The 19,540-nt window shown below is 53.0% G+C and overlaps 1 protein-coding gene across 2 annotated transcripts in view; it reads left to right on the top strand.

Moving 5' to 3' along the window:
• Window positions 1-19,540, top strand: part of LOC129823949 (chromodomain-helicase-DNA-binding protein 7-like) — a 129,133-nt gene that overhangs the window by 64,671 nt on the left and 44,922 nt on the right. For both annotated transcript variants that reach the window (XM_055883089.1, XM_055883090.1), the window contains exons 5-7: window positions 9-131; window positions 256-318; window positions 19,316-19,371. In XM_055883089.1, coding sequence (XP_055739064.1) covers window positions 9-131; window positions 256-318; window positions 19,316-19,371 — 242 coding nt within the window. The remainder of the gene's footprint in view (window positions 1-8; window positions 132-255; window positions 319-19,315; window positions 19,372-19,540) is intronic.

Raw genomic sequence — 19,540 nt, 5'->3', positions numbered from 1 at the left:
CTCTATAGAAGCGGCGTTCCAGTCGTCAGGTGAAGAGGAAGCGCTATACAGAGGAACTGGAGTTGAGGATTTCAGACGATGGAGATGTTTCCCCCGCTCCCAAGTCGCCCTTCAACAACTCTGAACAGCAGGTCAGGACCCACAATGTGTGCAGGTGTGCATGCGTTCCAGAGAGAAAATGTGTGAATAGGTTTGTGCTCATTGCTCTTCATTACATTTGACTGTGCTAATGTTGTTCAATCTGTGTGACTGTAGGAGGTGGAGACAGAGGGGCCTGTGGTGGAGAAGATCCTGTCTATACGCATGGGGAAGAAAGAGGTGAGGCACACACCCCCCAGACAGCTGAGTCTTTGGAGAGTGCGAGGGTACCAGTGCCCTGGTGTCATCTTATGATGTGCTGCTTGACCAGCTCCAAGCAGATTACACCCACACACACCCTGCCTCTTAGACAGCCGCTTCGTAGAGCAGTCTAGCAGTGGTCTGGAGAGGAGACACGTGTGTGGACTTGGAGTCGGCTCACTATTGAGCTGGGGTTGTGAGAGTTACGAGACTTGTTACCAAATTCTACATGTATACTTATTTTCACTCTTTCTGTGCTTGTGGTTGGTCCCTCAAACAATGTTTTTATATTTTGTTTCATTACAGAGAAAGTTGGTAGACGCATTGTTCGGGGTCAACACGTAGATGCGTTGTTCGGGGTCAACGCGTAGATGCGTTGTTCGGGGTCAACGCGTAGATGCGTTGTTCGGGGTCAACGCGTAGATGCGTTGTTCGGGGTCAACGCGTAGATGCGTTGTTCGGGGTCAACGCGTAGATGCGTTGTTCGGGGTCAACGCGTAGATGCGTTGTTCGGGGTCAACGCGTAGATGCGTTGTTCGGGGTCAACGCGTAGATGCGTTGTTCGGGGTCAACGCGTAGATGCCTTGTTCGGGGTCAACGCGTAGATGCCTTGTTCGGGGTCAACGCGTAGATGCGTTGTTCGGGGTCAACGCGTAGATGCGTTGTTCGGGGTCAACGCGTAGATGCGTTGTTCGGGGTCAACGCGTAGATGCGTTGTTCGGGGTCAACGCGTAGATGCGTTGTTCGGGGTCAACGCGTAGATGCGTTGTTCGGGGTCAACGCGTAGATGCGTTGTTCGGGGTCAACGCGTAGATGCGTTGTTCGGGGTCAACGCGTAGATGCGTTGTTCGGGGTCAGCGCGTAGATGCGTTGTTCGGGGTCAACGCGTAGATGCGTTGTTCGGGGTCAACGCGTAGATGCGTTGTTCGGGGTCAACGCGTAGATGCGTTGTTCGGGGTCAACGCGTAGATGCGTTGTTCGGGGTCAACGCGTAGATGCGTTGTTCGGGGTCAACGCGTAGATGCGTTGTTCGGGGTCAACGCGTAGATGCGTTGTTCGGGGTCAACGCGTAGATGCGTTGTTCGCAAAGATAAACATCTTGTGAATCCAGCCAACATGTCCGATTTTTTTTATGTTTTACAGCGAAAACACCACGTATATTTATGTTAGCTCACCACCAAATACAAAAAAGGACAGACATTTTTCACAGCACAGGTAGCATGCACAAAGCCAACCTAACTAACCAAGAACCAACCAAACTAACCAAGAAACAACTTCATCAGATGACAGTCTTATAACATGTTATTCAATAAATCTATGTTTTGTTTGAAAAATGTCCATATTTGAGCTATAAATCAGTTTTGCATTGCAGCTACCATCACAGCTACCGTCAGAAATGGCACCGAAGCAGCCAGAGTAATTACAGACACCAACGTCAAATACCTAAATACTCATCATAAAACATTTCTGAAAAATACATGGTGTACAGCAAATGAAAGACAGGCATCTTGTGATTCCAGCCAATATTTCCGATTTCTGAAGAGTTTTACAGCGAAAACACAATATAGCATTATATTAGCTTACCACAATAGCCAGAAACACAAGCCATTCCCCAGCAGCAAAAGTTAGCGATCGTAACAAACCAGCAAAAGATATATATTTTTTGGCTAACCTTCATAAGCTTCATCGGATGACAGTCCTATAACATCAGGTTATACATACACTTATGTTTTGTTCGAAAATGTGCATATTTAGAGCTGAAATCAGTGGTTATACATTGTGCTAACGTAGCATCTTTTTCCCACAACATCCGGATATTTTTCTGGCACTCACATATTCTGACCAAATAACTATTCATAAACATAACTAAAAAATACATGTTGTATTGGAAATGATAGATACACTAGTTCTTAATGCAATCGCCGTGTTAGAATTCTAAAAATAACTTCATTACGATATGCAGTTTACGTTATGGCGAGAGCGTGCCCAAAACCTGGCCGCAAACGACTAGTACAACATGTTCGACAGATATATGAAATAACATCATAAAATGGGTCCTACTTTCGATGATCTTTCATCAGAATGTTGTACAAGGGGTCCTTTGTCGGGAACAATCGTTGTTTGGATTTAGAATGTCCTCTTCTCCAGTCAATTAGCACGGAAAGCTAGCAAAGTGGCGCTAAGCTCTCCTTCGTGAACAAACGCAGACAACCCAACACGCCTAACGTCCCCAAAAAAATTCAATAATCTAATAAAACTATATTGAAAAAACATACTTTACGATGATATTGTCACATGTATCAAATAAAATCAAAGCCGGAGATATTAGTCGTCTATAACGACAGCTGTACAGAAGGCAAAACCAGGTCCCTCCACGCGCTCTCCAGAAAACAGGAAACTGGTGACACGTCATACAAAGAGCTTTTATTCGAGCCCAGATCAAGTTATACACTCAATTTCTTCTCTCACTGCCTGTCGACATCTAGTGGAAGACATATGAAGTGCATGTATTCTAATAAATATCAAGGACCAAAAGCCAAGGCTTTTGACTCTGTCAATCACCACATCCTCATCGGCAGACTCGACAGCCTTGGTTTCTCTAATGATTGCCTCGCCTGGTTCACCAACTACTTCTCTGATCGAGTTCAGTGTGTCAAATCGGAGGGTCTGTTGTCCGGGCCTCTGGCAGTCTCTATGGGGGTGCCACAGGGTTCAATTCTTGGACCGACTCTCTTCTCTGTATACATCAATGATGTCGCTCTTGCTGCTGGTGATTCTCTGATCCACCTCTACGCAGACGACACTATTCTGTATACTTCTGGCCCTTCTTTTGACACTGTGTTAACAACCCTCCAGGCGAGCTTCAATGCCATACAACTCTCCTTCCGTGGCCTCCAATTGCTCTTAAATACAAGGAAAACTAAATGCATGCTCTTCAACCGATCGCTGCCTGCACCTGCCCGCCTGTCCAACATCACTACTCTGGACGGCTCTGACTTAGAATATGTGGACAACTACAAATACCTAGGTGTCTGGTTAGACCGTAAACTCTCCTTCCAGACTCACATCAAACATCTCCAATCCAAAGTTAAATCTAGAATTGGCTTCCTATTCCGCAACAAAGCATCCTTTACTCATGCTGCCAAACATACCCTTGTAAAACTGACCATCCTACCAATCCTCGACTTCGGTGATGTCATTTACAAAATAGCCTCCAAAACCCTACTCAATAAATTGGATGCAGTCTATCACAGTGCCATCCGTTTTGTCACCAAAGCCCCATATACTACCCACCACTGCGACCTGTACACTCTCGTTGGCTGGCCCTCGCTCCATACTCGTCGCCAAACCCACTGGTTCCAGGTCATCTACAAGACCCTGCTAGGTAAAGTCCCCCCTTATCTCAGCTCGCTGGTCACCATAGCAGCACCTACCTGTAGCACGCGCTCCAGCGGGTATATCTCTCTAGTCACCCCCAAAACCAATTCTTCCTTTGGACGCCTCTCCTTCCAGTTCTCTGCTGCCAATGACTGGAACGAACTACAAAAATCTCTGAAACTGGAAACACTTATCTCCCTCACTAGCTTTAAGCACCAGCTGTCAGAGCAGCTCATAGATTACTGCACCTGTACATAGCCCATCTATAATTTAGCCCAAACAACTACCTCTTTACCTACTGTATTTATTTATTTATTTTGCTCCTTTGCACCCCATTATTTCTGTCTCTACTTTGCGCTTTCTTCCAATGCAAACCAACCATTCCAGTGTTTTTTTTATTTTGTTTTACTTGCTGTGTTGTATTTACTTCGCCACCATGGCCTTTTTTATATTATTTATTTATACATATATTTGTTTGCCTTCACCTCCCTTATCTCACCTCACTTGCTCACATTGTATATAGACTTATTTTTTTTCACTGTATTATTGACTATATGTTTGTTTTACTCCATGTGTAACTATGTGTTGTTGTATGTGCCGAACTGCTTTGCTTTATCTTGGCCAGGTCGCAATTATAAATGAGAACGTGTTCTCAATTTGCCTACCTGGTTAAATAAAGGTTAAATAAATAAAAAAAAAAAAATAGTTAGGCCCTAGAGAGCATCGATTTCAGATTTTCCACTTCCTGTCAGGAAGTTAGCAAAATTAGTTCTGTTTTACTCAAAGATATAATTCAAACGGTTTTAGAACTAGAGTGTTTTCTATCCAATAGTAGTAATAATATGCATATTGTACGAGCAAGAATTGAGTACGAGGCCGTTTGAAATGGGCACCTTTTATCCGGCTACTCAATACTGCCCCTGCAGCCCAAACAGGTTAAGTTGGTGTGAATGTAGCGCAGACTTCATTAAGTTGGTGTGAATGTAGCGCGGAGACTTCATTAAGTTGGTGTGAATGTAGCGCAGACTTCATTAAGTTGGTGTGAATGTAGCGCGGAGACTTCATTAAGTTGGTGTGAATGTAGCGCGGAGACTTCATTAAGTTGGTGTGAATGTAGCGCGGAGACTTCATTAAGTTGGTGTGAATGTAGCGCGGAGACTTCATTTAGTTGGTGTTATAGTCAATGGCAAGCGATGATGAAGCAAAATGTCTCCCAATTTTCTCTAATGAAACCAGGAAAACAGTTTGGTGGGGATCCGGTATAGTCAGAGTGAAAAATAAGGCAACATGTAAAAATGGGTGAAGTGACACTTTAAAAGTCCAGGTACTTCAGGGTGATGGTGTAGTTCTAGTGATGGTTGTGTAGAGAGGTAAAGTAGGAGATGAGAAAAGGAGAAGAGCATTCCAGCTTTGTGTTCCTACAAAACCAGCCGCTCTTGTATGTTACATTACATTTCAGACGGTGTGTGTGTGGTGAGAGTTGTGTGTGTGGTGAGAGTTGTGTGTGTGGTGAGAGTTGTGCGTGTGGTGAGAGTTGTGCGTGTGGTGAGAGTTGTGCGTGTGGTGAGAGTTGTGCGTGTGGTGAGAGTTGTGCGTGTGGTGAGAGTGGTGCGTGTGGTGAGAGTGGTGCGTGTGGTGAGAGTGGTGCGTGTGGTGAGAGTGGTGCGTGTGGTGAGAGTGGTGCGTGTGGTGAGAGTGGTGCGTGTGGTGAGAGTGGTGCGTGTGGTGAGAGTGGTGCGTGTGGTGAGAGTGGTGCGTGTGGTGAGAGTGGTGAGAGTGGTGAGAGTGGTGCGTGTGGTGCGTGTGGTGCGTGTGGTGCGTGTGGTGAGAGTGGTGCGTGTGGTGAGAGTGGTGCGTGTGGTGAGAGTGGTGAGAGTGGTGCGTGTGGTGAGAGTGGTGAGAGTGGTGCGTGTGGTGAGAGTGGTGAGAGTGGTGCGTGTGGTGAGAGTGGTGCGTGTGGTGAGAGTGGTGCGTGTGGTGAGAGTGGTGCGTGTGGTGAGAGTGGTGCGTGTGGTGAGAGTGGTGCGTGTGGTGAGAGTGGTGCGTGTGGTGAGAGTGGTGCGTGTGGTGAGAGTGGTGAGAGTGGTGCGTGTGGTGAGAGTGGTGAGAGTGGCGCGTGTGGTGAGAGTGGTGAGAGTGGCGCGTGTGGTGAGAGTGGCGCGTGTGGTGAGAGTGGCGCGTGTGGCGCGAGTGGCGCGAGTGGCGGGTTTGTGTGTGTGTGTGTGGTGAGGTGTGGGTTTGTGTGGGTGTGTGTGGTGAGAGGTGTGGGTGTGTGTGGTGAGAGGTGTGGGTGTGTGTGGTGAGAGGTGTGGGTGTGTGGTGAGAGGTGTGGGTGTGTGTGTGGGTGTGTGTGTGGTGAGAGGTGTGGGTGTGTGTGTGGTGAGAGGTGTGGGTGTGGTGAGAGGTGTGGGTGTGGTGAGAGGTGTGTGTGTGTGGTGAGACGTGTGTGTGTGGTGAGACGTGTGTGTGTGTGGTCAGAGGTGCGTGTGTGGGGGGGGGGGGGGGGTGAGTAGGGTGAGAGGTGGGGGGGGGGGAGTAGGGTGAGAGGTGTGGGGGGGAGGGGGTGAGAGGTGTGGGGGGGGGGGAGTAGGTGTGTGTGGTCAGAGGTGTGTGGTCAGAGGTGTGTGTGTGTGTGGTCAGTGGGGGGGGGGGGGGTGAGAGGTGTGGGGGGGTGATGAGTGAGTGAGTGGGGGGTGATGAGTGAGTGGGGGGGGGTGATGAGTGGGCTGGGGGGGGGGTATGAGTGGGGGGGGGTGATGAGAGGGGTGTGGGGGGGGGTGATGAGAGGTGTGTGTGATGAGAGAAGTGTGTGTGTGTGTGTGATGAGAGAAGTGTGTGTGATGAGAGAAGTGTGTGTGTGTGATGAGAGAAGTGTGTGTGTGTGATGAGAGGTGTGTGTGTGGTGAGAGGTGTGTGTGTGTGGTGAGAGGTGTGTGTGTGGTGAGAGGTGTGTGTGGTGAGAGGTGTGTGTGTGTGGTGAGAGGTGTGTGTGTGTGTGATGAGAGGTGTGTGTGTGTGTGATGAGAGGTGTGTGTGTGTGTGTGTGTGTGTGTGTGTGTGTGTGTGTGTGTGATGAGAGGTGTGTGTGTGATGAGAGGTGTGTGTGTGTGATGAGAGGTGTGTGTGTGTGATGAGAGGTGTGTGTGTGATGAGAGGTGTGTGCGTGTGGGATGAGAGGTGTGTGGGATGAGAGGTGTGTGCGTGTGGGATGAGAGAAGTTTGTGTGTGTGTGGTCAGAGGTGATAGGTGTGTGTGGTGAGAGGTGATAGGTGTGTGTGGTGAGAGGTGATAGGTGTGTGGTCAGAGGTGTGTGTGTGTGTGGTCAGAGGTGTGTGTGTGTGTGGTCAGAGGTGTGGTGTGTGTGTGTGTGGTGAGAGGTGAGGTGTGTGTGTGTGGTGAGAGGTGTGTGTGTGTGTGTGTGTGTGGTGAGAGGTGTGTGTGTGTGTGTGTGGTGAGAGGTGTGTGTGTGTGTGTGTGGTGAGAGGTGTGTGTGTGTGTGTGGTGAGAGGTGATAGGTGTGTGTGGGGGGGGCTGAGAGGTGAGAGGTGTGTGGTCAGAGGTGAGAGGTGTGTGTGGTCAGAGGTGAGAGGTGTGTGTGGTCAGAGGTGAGAGGTGTGTGTGGTCAGAGGTGAGAGGTGTGTGTGGTCAGAGGTGAGAGGTGTGTGTGGTCAGAGGTGAGAGGTGTGTGTGGTCAGAGGTGAGAGGTGTGTGTGGTCAGAGGTGTGTGTGGTCAGAGGTGAGAGGTGTGTGTGGTCAGAGGTGAGAGGTGTGTGTGGTCAGAGGTGAGAGGTGTGTGTGGTCAGAGGTGAGAGGTGTGTGTGGTCAGAGGTGTGTGTGGTCAGAGGTGAGAGGTGTGTGTGGTCAGAGGTGAGAGGTGTGTGTGGTCAGAGGTGAGAGGTGTGTGTGGTCAGAGGTGAGAGGTGTGTGTGGTCAGAGGTGAGAGGTGTGTGTGGTCAGAGGTGAGAGGTGTGTGTGGTCAGAGGTGAGAGGTGTGTGTGGTCAGAGGTGAGAGGTGTGTGTGGTCAGAGGTGAGAGGTGTGTGTGGTCAGAGGTGAGAGGTGTGTGTGGTCAGAGGTGAGAGGTGTGTGTGGTCAGAGGTGAGAGGTGTGTGTGGTCAGAGGTGAGAGGTGTGTGTGGTCAGAGGTGAGAGGTGTGTGTGGTCAGAGGTGAGAGGTGTGTGTGGTCAGAGGTGAGAGGGGTGTGTGGTCAGAGGTGAGAGGGGTGTGTGGTCAGAGGTGAGAGAGGTGTGTGTGTGAGAGGTGTGTGTGAGAGGTGTGTGTGTGTGAGAGGTGTGTGTGTGTGTGAGAGGTGTGTGTGTGTATGTGTGGTGAGAGGTGTGTGTGTGTGGTGAGAGGTGTGTATGTGGGGAGGTGTGTGGTGTGTATGTGGGGAGGTGTGTGGTGTGTATGTGGGGTGGTGTGTGGTGTGTATGTGGGGTGGTGTGTATGTGGGGTGGTGTGTATGTGGGGTGGTGTGTGTATGTGGGGTGGTGTGTGTATGTGGGGTGGTGTGTGTATGTGGGGTGGTGTGTGTATGTGGGGTGGTGTGTGTATGTGGGGTGGTGTGTGTATGTGGGGTGGTGTGTGTATGTGGGGTGGTGTGTGTATGTGGGGTGGTGTGTGTATGTGGGGTGGTGTGTGTATGTGGGGTGGTGTGTGTGTGGAGAGGTGTGGAGGTGTGTGGTGAGAGGTGTGTGGTGAGAGGTGTGTGGTGAGAGGTGTGTGGTGAGAGGTGTGTGGTGAGAGGTGTGTGGTGAGAGGTGTGTGGTGAGAGGTGGGGGTGTGTGTGTGGTGTGAGAGGTGGGGGTGTGTGTGTGGTGTGAGAGGTGGGGGTGTGTGTGTGGTGTGAGAGGTGGGGGTGTGTGTGTGGTATGTGAGGTGGGGGTGTGTGTGTGGTGTGAGAAGTGGGGGTGTGTGTGTGGTGTGAGAGGTAGGTGTGTGTGGTATGAGAGGACGGTGTGTGTGGTATGAGAGGACGGTGTGTGTGGTATGTGAGGTGGGGGTGTGTGTGTGGTGTGAGAGGTGGGGGTGTGTGTGTGGTGTGAGAGGTGGGGGTGTGTGTGTGGTGTGAGAGGTGGGGGTGTGTGTGTGGTGTGAGAGGTGTGTGTGTGTGGTGTGAGAGGTGGGGGTGTGTGTGTGGTGTGAGAGGTGGGGGTGTGTGTGTGTGGTGAGAGGTGGGGGTGTGTGTGTGTGGTGTGAGGTGGGGGTGTGTGTGTGTGGTGTGAGGTGGGGGTGTGTGTGTGTGGTGTGAGGTGGGGGTGTGTGTGTGTGGTGTGAGGTGGGGGTGTGTGTGTGTGGTGAGAGGTGGGGGTGTGTGTGTGTGGTGAGAGGTGGGTGTGTGTGTGTGGTGAGAGGTGGGTGTGTGTGTGTGGTGAGAGGTGTGTGGGGGGGTGTGAGGTGTGTGTGTGTGGTGAGAGGTGTGTTTGTGGGGGGCTGTGTGAGGTGAGAGGTGTGTGTGGTGAGAGAGGTGTGTGTGTGTGTGGTGAGAGGTGTGTGTGTGGTGAGAGGTGTGTGTGTGTGGTGAGAGGTGTGTGTGTGTCTGTGTGTGTGTGGTGTGAGGTGTGTGTGTGTCTGTGTGTGTGTGGTGAGAGGTGTGTATGTGGGGAGGTGTGTGGTGTGTATGTGGGGAGGTGTGTGGTGTGTATGTGGGGAGGTGTGTGGTGAGGTGTGTGTGGTGAGGTGTGTGTGGTGAGGTGTGTGTGGTGAGGTGTGTGTGGTGAGGTGTGTGTGGTGAGGTGTGTGTGGTGAGAGGTGTGGTGAGAGGTGTGTGTGTGTGTGGTGAGAGGTGTGTGTGTGTGTGGTGAGAGGTGTGTCTGTGTGTGTAGGGGGGAGGGTGGTGAGAGGTGTGTGTGTGTGTGTGTGGTGAGGTGTGTGTGGTGAGGTGTGTGTGTGTGTGGTGAGGTGTGTGTGTGTGTGTGTGGTGAGGTGTGTGTGTGTGTGGTGAGGTGTGTGTGTATGGTGAGAGGTGTGTGTGTGTATGGTGAGAGGTGTGAGAGGTGTGTGTGTGTGTGGTGAGAGGTGTGTGTGTGTGGTGAGAGGTGTGTGTGTGTGGTGAGAGTGTGTCTGTGTGTGTAGGGGGGAGGCTGGTGAGAGGTGTGTGTGTGTGTGTGTGTGTGTGTGGTGAGGTGTGTGGTGAGGTGTGTGTGTGTGTGGTGAGGTGTGTGTGTGTGTGGTGAGGTGTGTGTGTGTGTGTGGTGAGGTGTGTGTGTGTGTGTGGTGAGGTGTGTGGGTGAGGTGAGGTGAGGTGTGTGTGTGTGTGTGTGTGTGTGGTGAGGTGTGTGTGTGTGTGTGGTGAGAGGTGTGTGTGTGTGTGGTGAGAGGTGTGTGTGTGTGTGTGGTGAGAGGTGTGTGTGTGGTGAGGTGTGTGTGTGTGTGTGGAGAGGTGTGTGGTGAGAGGTGTGTGTGTGTGTGTGGTGAGAGGTGTGTGTGGTGAGAGGTGTGTGTGTGTGTGTGTGTGTGTGGTGAGAGGTGTGTGTGGTGAGAGGTGTGTGTGGTGAGAGGTGTGTGTGTGTGTGGTGAGAGTGTGTCTGTGTGTGTAGGGGGGAGGCTGGTGAGAGATGTGTGTGGTGAGGTGTGTGGTGAGGTGTGTGTGTGTGTGGTGAGGTGTGTGTGTGTGTGGTGAGGTGTGTGTGTGTGTGTGTGGTGAGGTGTGTGGGTGAGGTGAGGTGTGTGTGTGTGTGTGTGTGTGTGGTGAGGTGTGGTGAGGTGTGTGTGTGTGGTGAGAGGTGTGTGTGTGTGTGTGTGGTGAGAGGTGTGTGTGTGTGTGTGGTGAGAGGTGTGTGTGTGTGGTGAGAGGTGTGTGTGTGTGGTGAGAGGTGTGTGTGTGTGTGTGGTGAGAGGTGTGTGTGTGTGTGGTGAGAGGTGTGTGTGTGTGGTGAGAGGTGTGTGTGGTGAGGTGTGTGGTGAGGTGTGTGTGTGTGTGGTGAGGTGTGTGGTGAGGTGTGTGGTGAGGTGTGTGTGTGTGTGGTGAGGTGTGTGTGTGTGTGGTGAGGTGTGTGTGTGTGTGTGTGGTGAGGTGTGTGTGTGTGTGGTGAGGTGTGTGGTGAGGTGTGTGTGTGTGTGTGTGGTGAGGTGTGTGTGTGGTGAGGTGTGTGTGGAGAGGTGTGTGGTGAGAGGTGTGTGTGTGTGGTGAGAGGTGTGTGTGTGTGTGTGTGGTGAGAGGTGTGTGTGTGTGTGGTGAGAGGTGTGTGTGTGTGTGGTGAGAGGTGTGTGTGTGTGTGGTGAGAGGTGTGTGTGTGTGTGGTGAGAGGTGTGTGTGTGTGTGTGTGTGGTGAGAGGTGTGTGTGGTGAGAGGTGTGTGTGTGTGTAGGGGGGAGGGTGGTGAGGTGTGTGTGTGTGTGTGTGGTGAGGTGTGTGTGGTGTGTGGTGAGAGGTGTGTGTGGTGAGAGGTGTGTGTGGTGTGTGTGGTGAGAGGTGTGTGTGGTGTGTGTGGTGAGAGGCGTGTGTGTGTGTGGTGTGTGTGTGGTGAGAGGTGTGTGTGTGTGTGTGTGGTGAGAGGTGTGTGTGTGGTGAGAGGTGTGTGTGTGGTGAGAGGTGTGGTGAGAGGTGTGGTGAGAGGTGTGGTGAGAGGTGTGGTGAGAGGTGTGGTGAGAGGTGTGTATGTGTGTGGTGAGAGGTGTATGTGTGTGGTGAGAGGTGTATGTGTGTGGTGAGAGGTGTATGTGTGTGTGTGTGTGAGGTGTGTGTGTGGTGAGAGATGTGTGTGTGGGGGGGGTTTGAGTAGGTGTGTGAGGTGAGAGAGGTGTGTGTGTGTGTGGTCAGAGGCAGGTGATAGGTGTGTGTGTGTGGTGAGGTGTGTGGTGAGAAGTGTGTGGGGGGGGTGAGAAGTGTGTGGTGAGAGGTGAGAGGTGTGTGTGTGTGGTGAGAGGTAGGTGTGTGTGTGGTGAGAGTTGTGTGGGTGTGTGTGGTGAGAGGTGTGTGTGGTGAGAGGTGTGTGTGGTGAGAGGTGTGAGAGGTGTGTGTGTGTGTGGTGAGAGGTGTGTGGGTGTGTGTGGTGAGAGGTGTGTGGGTGTGTGTGGTGAGAGGTGTGTGTGTGTGTGGTGAGAGGTGTGTGTGTGTGTGGTGAGAGGTGTGTGTGTGTGTGTGTGTGGTGAGAGGTGTGTGTGGTGAGAGGTGTGTGTGTGTGTAGGGGGGAGGGTGGTGAGGTGTGTGTGTGTGTGTGTGGTGAGGTGTGTGTGGTGTGTGGTGAGAGGTGTGTGTGGTGAGAGGTGTGTGTGGTGTGTGTGGTGAGAGGTGTGTGTGGTGTGTGTGGTGAGAGGTGTGTGTGGTGTGTGTGGTGAGAGGTGTGTGTGGTGAGAGGTGTGTGTGTGTGTGGTGAGAGGTGTGTGTGTGTGTGTGTGGTGAGAGGTGTGTGTGTGGTGAGGTGTGTGTGTGGTGAGGTGTGTGTGGTGAGAGGTGTGGTGAGAGGTGTGGTGAGAGGTGTGGTGAGAGGTGTGGTGAGAGGTGTGTATGTGTGTGGTGAGAGGTGTGTATGTGTGTGGTGAGAGGTGTGTATGTGTGTGGTGAGAGGTGTATGTGTGTGGTGAGAGGTGTATGTGTGTGTGTGTGTGAGGTGTGTGTGTGGTGAGAGATGTGTGTGTGGGGGGGGTTTGAGTAGGTGTGTGAGGTGAGAGAGATGTGTGTGTGTGGTCAGAGGCAGGTGATAGGTGTGTGTGTGTGGTGAGGTGTGTGGTGAGAAGTGTGTGGGGGGGGTGAGAAGTGTGTGGTGAGAGGTGAGAGGTGTGTGTGTGTGGTGAGAGGTAGGTGTGTGTGTGGTGAGAGTTGTGAGAGGTGTGTGTGGTGAGAGGTGTGTGTGGTGAGAGGTGTGAGAGGTGTGTGTGTGTGTGTGTGTGTGGTGAGAGGTGTGTGGGTGTGTGTGGTGAGAGGTGTGTGGGTGTGTGTGGTGAGAGGTGTGTGGGTGTGTGTGGTGAGAGGTGTGTGTGGTGAGAGGTGTGTGTGTGTGTGTGTGTGTGTGTGTGTGTGTGGTGAGAGGGGGTGTGTGTGTGTGTGTGTGTGTGTGTGTGTGTGGTGAGAGGGGGTGTGTGTGTGGAGAGGTGTGTGTGGTGAGAGGTGTGGTGAGAGGTGTGTTGAGGGGTGTGGTGAGAGGTGTGTGTGGTGAGAGGTGGGTGTGTGTGTGTGTGTGGTGAGAGATGGGTGTGTGTGTGTGGTGTGAGAGATGGGTGTGTGTGTGTGGTGAGAGGAGGTGTGTGTGGTCAGAGGTGTGTGTGTGTGTGGTCAGAGGTGTGTGAGAGAGGTGGGGGGGTGAGGTGTGTGTGTGAGAGGTGGGGGGGGGGTGAGGTGTGTGGTGAGGTGTGTGTGTGGTGAGAGGTGTGTGTGTGTGTGTGTGGTCAGGGGGGTGGGTGTGTGTGTGGTCAGAGGTGGGGGGGTGAGAGGTGTGTTTGTGTGTGGAGAGGTGTGTTTGTGTGTGGAGAGGTGTGTTTGTGTGTGGAGAGGTGTGTTTGTGTGTGGTGTGTTTGTGTGTGGTGAGTTGTGTGTGTGGTGAGTTGTGTGTGTGGTGAGAGTTGTGTGTGGGGTGTGTGTGTGTGTGGTGAGTTGTGTGTGTGTGTGTGGGGTCAGAGGTGTGGGGGGGGGGGGGGGGGTGAGTAGGTGTGTGTGGTGAGAGAGGTGTGTGTGTGTGGTGATAGGTGTGTGGGGAGGGGGGGGGGTGAGAGGTGGGTGAGGTGTGGTGAGAGGTTTGTGTGTGTATTCAGAGATGTGTGTGTGTGTGTGTTAGAGGTGTGTGGTGAGAGAGGTGTGTGGGGGGGGGGGGGTGAGAGGTGTGTGGGGGGGGGTGAGAGGTATGTGTGTGGGGGGGGGGGGGGGTGAGAGGTGTGTGTGTGGGGGGGGGGGTGAGAGGTGTGTGTGGGGGGGGTGAGAGATGTGTGTGTGGGGGGGTGAGGTGTGTGTGTGTGTGTGGTGAGAGGTATATGTGTGTGTGTGTGTGGTGAGAGGTATATGTGTGTGTGTGGGGGGGGGTGAGAGGTGTGTGTGTGTGTGTGGGGGGGGTGAGAGGTGTGTGTGTGTGTGTGGGGGGGGGGGTGAGAGGTGTGTGTGTGTGGGGGGGGGGGGTGAGAGATGGGGGGGTGAGGTGTGTGTGTGTGTGTGTGGTGAGAGGTATATGTGTGTGTGTGTGTGTGTGGGGGGGGTGAGAGGTGTGTGTGTGGGGGGGTGAGAGGTGTGTGTGTGGGGGGGTGAGAGGTGTGTGTGTGTGGGGGGGTGAGAGGTGTGTGTGTGTGGGGGGGTGAGAGGTGTGTGTGTGTGGGGGGGTGAGGTGTGTGTGTGTGTGTGGGGGGGGTGAGGTGTGTGTGTGTGTGGGGGGTGAGGTGTGTGTGTGTGTGGGGGGTGAGAGGTGTGTGTGTGGGGCGTGAGAGGTGTGTGTGTGGGGCGTGAGAGGTGTGTGTGTGTGTGGTGAGGTGAGGTGTGTGGTGAGTTGTGTGTGTGTGGTCAGAGGGATATGTGTGTGTGTGTGGGTGGGTGTGGCGTGAGAGAGTGTGTTTGTGTGTGGAGAGAGAGAGGTGTTTTTGTGTGTGGTGTCTGTATTTTTTGTGAGTGTGGTGAGTGAGTGAGGTTTGTTTGTGTGAGGGGTATGTTTGTGTGTGAGTGAGTGATTGGGGTTTGTGTGGTGTCTGTGTGGTGAGTGGGTTATTTTGTGTGTGAGTGGGTTATTTTGTTTGTGAGTGGGTTATTTTGTGTGTGAGTGGGATTTTGTGTGAGTGAGTGTTTGCGGTGTCTGAGTGAGTGGTGATTGAGGTGGGGTGTGGTGTGGAATGAGGCGGGGTGTGTGTGGAGTGATGGGGGGGTGTGGAGAGAGGTGCGTGTGGAGGGAGAGCGGGTGGTTTTGGACAGGGGGGTGTGGTGAGGGGGGGTGGCGAGAGATTGTGTGTAGATGGAGAGGAGGGTTGTGTGTGAGTGTTTGGGGTTTGAGTGTGTGTGGAGTGAGGGGGGTGTGGAGTGAGGCGGGGGGGGGTGGACATGTGGAGAGAGAGGGGGGTCTGTGTGTGTGGAGAGATGGGGGTGTGTGTGGAGAGGGGGGGGTCTGTGTATGGAGGGAGAAGGGGGGGCTGTGGACAGGAGGGTGTGTGGAGACGGGTGGTGTGTTTGTGAGTGGGGGGGTGTGGAGAGAAGGGGGGGGTTTGGACATGGGGGTGGTGTGGAGAGAGGGGGGGATATGTGAGTGTGTAGGGTATTTTGTGTGAGTGTGTAGGGTATTTTGTGTGAGTGTGTAGGGTATTTTGTGTGAGTGTGTAGGGTATTTTGTGTGAGTGTGTAGGGTATTTTGTGTGAGTGTGTAGGGTATTTTGTGTGAGTGTGTAGGGTATTTTGAGTGTGTAGGGTATTTTGAGTGAGTAGGCTATTGTGAGTGAGTAGGGTATTGTGAGTGAGTAGGGTATTGTGAGTGAGTGAGTAGGGTATTGTGAGTGAGTGGGTAGGGTATTGTGAGTGAGTGGGTAGGGTATTTTGAGTGAGTGGGTAGGGTATTTTGAGTGAGTGGGTAGGGTATTTTGAGTGAGTGGGTAGGGTATTTTGAGTGAGTGGGTAGGGTATTTTGAGTGAGTGGGTAGGGTATTTTGAGTGAGTGGGTAGGGTATTTTGAGTGAGTGGGTAGGGTATTTTGTGTGAGTGGGTAGGGTATTTTGTGTGTGTGTGATTGAGAGGGGGATGGAGGGGGTGTTGACATGGGGGGGTGGATAGATAGAGAGGGAGGGTTGTGTGGGGAGTGAGAGAGGGGGGTGTTTGTGTGTGTGAGTGGGGTTTGTTTGTGTGAGAGAGTGAGTGGGGTTTGTTTGTGTGAGAGAGTGAGTGGGGTTTGTTTGTGTGAGAGAGTGAGTGGGGTTTGTTTGTGTGAGAGAGTGAGTGGGGTTTGTTTGTGTGAGAGAGTGAGTGGGGTTTGTTTGTGTGAGAGAGTGAGTGGGGTTTGTTTGTGTGAGAGAGTGAGTGGGGTTTGTTTGTGTGAGAGAGTGAGTGGGGTTTGTTTGTGTGAGAGAGTGAGTGGGGTTTGTTTGTGTGAGAGTGTGTGTGTGGTGTGAGTGTTTGGGGTTTGTGTGTGATTGAGTGGGGTTTGTGTGTGTGACTGAGGGGGGGTGTGGAGAGAGGGGGTTTGGACATAAGTGGTGTGTGGAGTGAGGGGGGGTGTGGAGTGAGGTGGCTATGTACGGGGGGTGGAGTGAGGGGGTGTAGAGAGAGGTGGGGTATGTGAGTGGGGTATTTTGTGTGAGAGCTGTGTGGTGGTTGTGAATGTGAGTGAGTGGGATTTGTTTGTGTGAGTGGGGTTTGTTTGTGTGAGAGTGAGTGTTTGGGGTTTGTGTGTGTGACTGAGGGGGGGGTGGAGTGAGGGTGTGTGTGTGTGTGGATATGGGGAGTAAGAGAGGGGGTGTGGAGTGAGAGGGGGTGTGGAGTGAGAGGGGTGTGGACAGGGGGGTGTGGACAGGGGGGTGTGGACAGGGGGGTGTGGACAGGGGGGTGTGGACAGGGGGGTGTGGAGTGTGAGAGGGGTTGTGGAGAGACAGAAGGGTTGTGGTGGTTGTGTGTATGAGTGGGGTTTGTGTGTAAGATTGAGTGTGTGGGGTTTGTGGGTGTGTGTGGAGTGAGACGGGGGGGTGTGGACATGTGGGGTGTGGATGGAGAGAGGGGGGCTGTGGACGGGGGGGTGGAGAGTGAGAGAGGGGGTCTGTGTGTGTGGAGAGATGGGGGTGTGTGTGGCGAGAGAGGGGGGGTTGTGGCGAGAGGTGTGGATAGAGAGGGGGGGGTTGTGGACAGGAGGGTGTGTAGAGAGGGGGGGTTGTTGCGAGAGGGCTGTGTGTGTGTGGAGAGAGGGGGGGGGTTGTGGACAGGAGGGTGTGTGGAGAGGGGGGGTTGTTGCGAGAGGGCTGTGTGTGTGTGGCGAGAGGGGGGGGGGGGGTTGTGGAGAGGGGGGGTTGTTGCGAGAGGGCTGTGTGTGTGTGTGGAGAGAGGGGGGGTGTGGAGAGATGGGGGGTGTGTGGTGTTTGTGTGATTGAGTGTGTGGGGTTTGTGGGTGTGTGTGAGCGGGGGGGGAGTGTGGAGTGAGAGAGGGGGGTGTGGAGTGAGAGAGGGGGGTGTGGAGTGAGAGAGGGGGGTGTGGAGTGAGAGAGGGGGCTGTGGAGTGAGAGAGGGGGGTGTGGAGTGAGAGAGGGGGGTGTGGAGTGAGAGGGTGGGTGTGGGTGGGAGGCTATGTACGGGGGGGGGTGGAGTGAGGGTGTAGACAGAGAGGGAGGATATGTGAGTGGTGTTTTTGTGTGAGTGGGGTTTGTTTGTGTGAGTGGTGTGTGTGAGTTGTTTGTGTGATTGAGTGAGTGGGGTTTGTGTGTGGAGTGAGAGGAGTGGGGGGGGGGTGGAATGAAGGGGGGTGTGGGCAGGAGAGAGGGGGTGTAGAGAGAGATGGGGTGTAGAGAGAGGGTATGTGTGTGGAGTGAGAGGAGTGGGGGGGGGGGTGTGTGGAATGAAGGGGGGTGTGGGCAGGAGAGAGGGGGTGTAGAGAGAGAGGGTATGTGTGTGGGGGTTGATTGGGGTTTGTTTGTGAGTGAGAGAGGGGGGGGTGTGGAGAATGGGTGTGTTGTGTGAGGGGGGGTGTGGATGGTGGGGTGGAGAGTGAGGGGGGGGGGGTGTTGTGTGAGGGGTTTGTGTGAGTGAGGGGGGCGGGTGTGTAGGGAGAGGTTGGTGTGTGAGGGTGTGTTTGTGTGAGTGGTGGTTGTTTGTGTGTGAGCGGTGTTTGAGTTAGTGGGGTTTGTGGGTGTGTGTAAGTGGGGGTGTGTGTGGAGTTAGAGGGGGGTGGACTGGGGGGGGGGGGGGGTGGATAGATGGAGTGAGGGGGGGAGGAGAGTGACGGGGGGTGTCTATGTGGATTGAGAGGGGGGGTGTGTGTGGAGAGAGAAGGGGGGTGGAGAGAGCAGGGGGTGATATGTGTGTGTGGAGAGAGGGGGGGTGTGGAGTGAGCGGGGGGTGAAATGTGTGTATGTGAGTGACTGGGTGGGGTTTGTGTGAGGGAGATATGTGTGTGAGTGAGTGGAGTTTGGGTGAGTGAGAGAGGTGTGTGTTAGAGGCGTGTTTGTGTGTTTGAGAGAGGGGGGGGGTGTGTGTGAGAGGTGTGTGGGGGGGAGGGAGATGTGTGCGGAATAGGTGTTTGTGTGTGCGGGAGAGAGATGTGTGTGGGTGGGAGAGATATATGTGTGAGTGAGGTGTGTGCGGGCGTGAGTGAGGTGTGTGTGCGCGCGTGAGTGGTGTGTGTGTGGGGGGGAAGAGGTGTGTGTGGGGGGGAAGAGGTGTGTGTGGGGGGGAAGAGGTGTGTGTGTAGGAGGGAAGAGGTGTGTGTGTGTAGGGGAGAGGTGTGGGGGGTAGAGGTGTGTGTGGGGGGGGGGGAGAGGTGTGTGTGTGTGTGTGTGTGTGTGTGGGGGGGGAAGAGGTGTGTGTGTAGGGGAGAGGTGGGGGGGTAGAGGTGTGTGTGTGTGTGTAGGGGAGAGGTGTGGGGGGTAGAGGTGTGTGTGTGTGTGTGTGTGTGGGGGGGAGTTTGTTTTTTCACACCCTTTGAAAAAGCTGCTCCATAATAAAGTTTGGTTCACCTCTGCCAAAACAATATGAACACTCACACAGGCTGTCTGGCGGGCGGGACTCAAAGTATGGTAGCTGTGAATGGGTAACCCCCCACCTCCACATACCACCTCCTTACACACACACCCTTCCCGAGGAAACGCCAGTTTGGCGTCTGTCGTAGCGCTGTGATTTTGGCAGGAAGCCAGTCCTTGGGTCAGCTCTCTGAATGGAACCGAGTGTGCACAGTGTAGCGGGCCCGTGTGTGTCTGTGAGCGGGCACAGTGTAGCGGGCCCGTGTGTGTCTGTGAGCGGGCACAGTGTAGCGGGCCCGTGTGTGTCTGTGAGCGGGCACAGTGTAGCGGGCCCGTGTGTGTCTGTGAGCGGGCACAGTGTAGCGGGCCGTGCTCAGTGTAGCGTGCACAGTGTAGCGGGCCCGTGTGTGTCTGTGAGCGTGCACAGTGTAGCGGGCCCGTGTGTGTCTGTGAGCGTGCACAGTGTAGCGGGCCCGTGTGTGTCTGTGAGCGGGCACAGTGTAGCGGGCCGTGCACAGTGTAGCGGGCCCGAGTGTGTCTGTGAGCGTGCACAGTGTAGCGGGCCCGTGTGTGTGCGTGTTTTAAGTTTTATTAGTCATATGTACAGGATACAAATGATATACACTGTCCAATGAAATGCTTACTGGCAGGTTCCTTATTGACAAGTCAACAACAATAAAAAGTAATAGAAGAATTTCAACACAAAGTAAATGGCTCAGTAGAATAGAATTAACATTTTAGCACAAGTATAATACAGGAAGTCATATAATATAGTCCAACATTTCCACGTATCAGGGAAGGGGCATGGGGGTTGTGGTAAGGGCTTCATGAGTCATCGCACAGCACCATGTGGAGATGGTTGGTGGGGGGTGGGTATTGTCAGTGTTTTCTTATTGTTTCCTAAACTATACAGAATTCTGCCAGAAGACGTTTGTTAGATGACTACTTTGTTAGAGAAAACAGTGGCCTTCATTTTATATATTTTTAGAGAAACATTAAAACTCACCCATTTTCTGACTAATGTAAATGTAACTTTTTCCAAAGATGGAATCGGGAGAGAAAATGGAAGTGGAAGAATTCTATGTGAAATTCAAGAGCTTGTGAGTACCAACACAACTGTGGCCTTGGTTCCCCGTGTCATTTTATTTCCTCCAGCTTCGGGGGAAAATGGTGGATTAACGTGAAATCAAACAAAACGCTCTGTAAACCACAGGTTTAATGTTTGGACCGAAGAGGAAATTCTATAATGCTATAAATCTCTAGATTAGC

Source organism: Salvelinus fontinalis, chromosome 26, assembly GCF_029448725.1.
Source record: "Salvelinus fontinalis isolate EN_2023a chromosome 26, ASM2944872v1, whole genome shotgun sequence".
NCBI lineage: Eukaryota > Metazoa > Chordata > Actinopteri > Salmoniformes > Salmonidae > Salvelinus > Salvelinus fontinalis.
The sequence above is the reverse complement of the archived record's forward strand: the minus strand, read 5'-3'. Positions and strand labels throughout refer to the sequence as shown.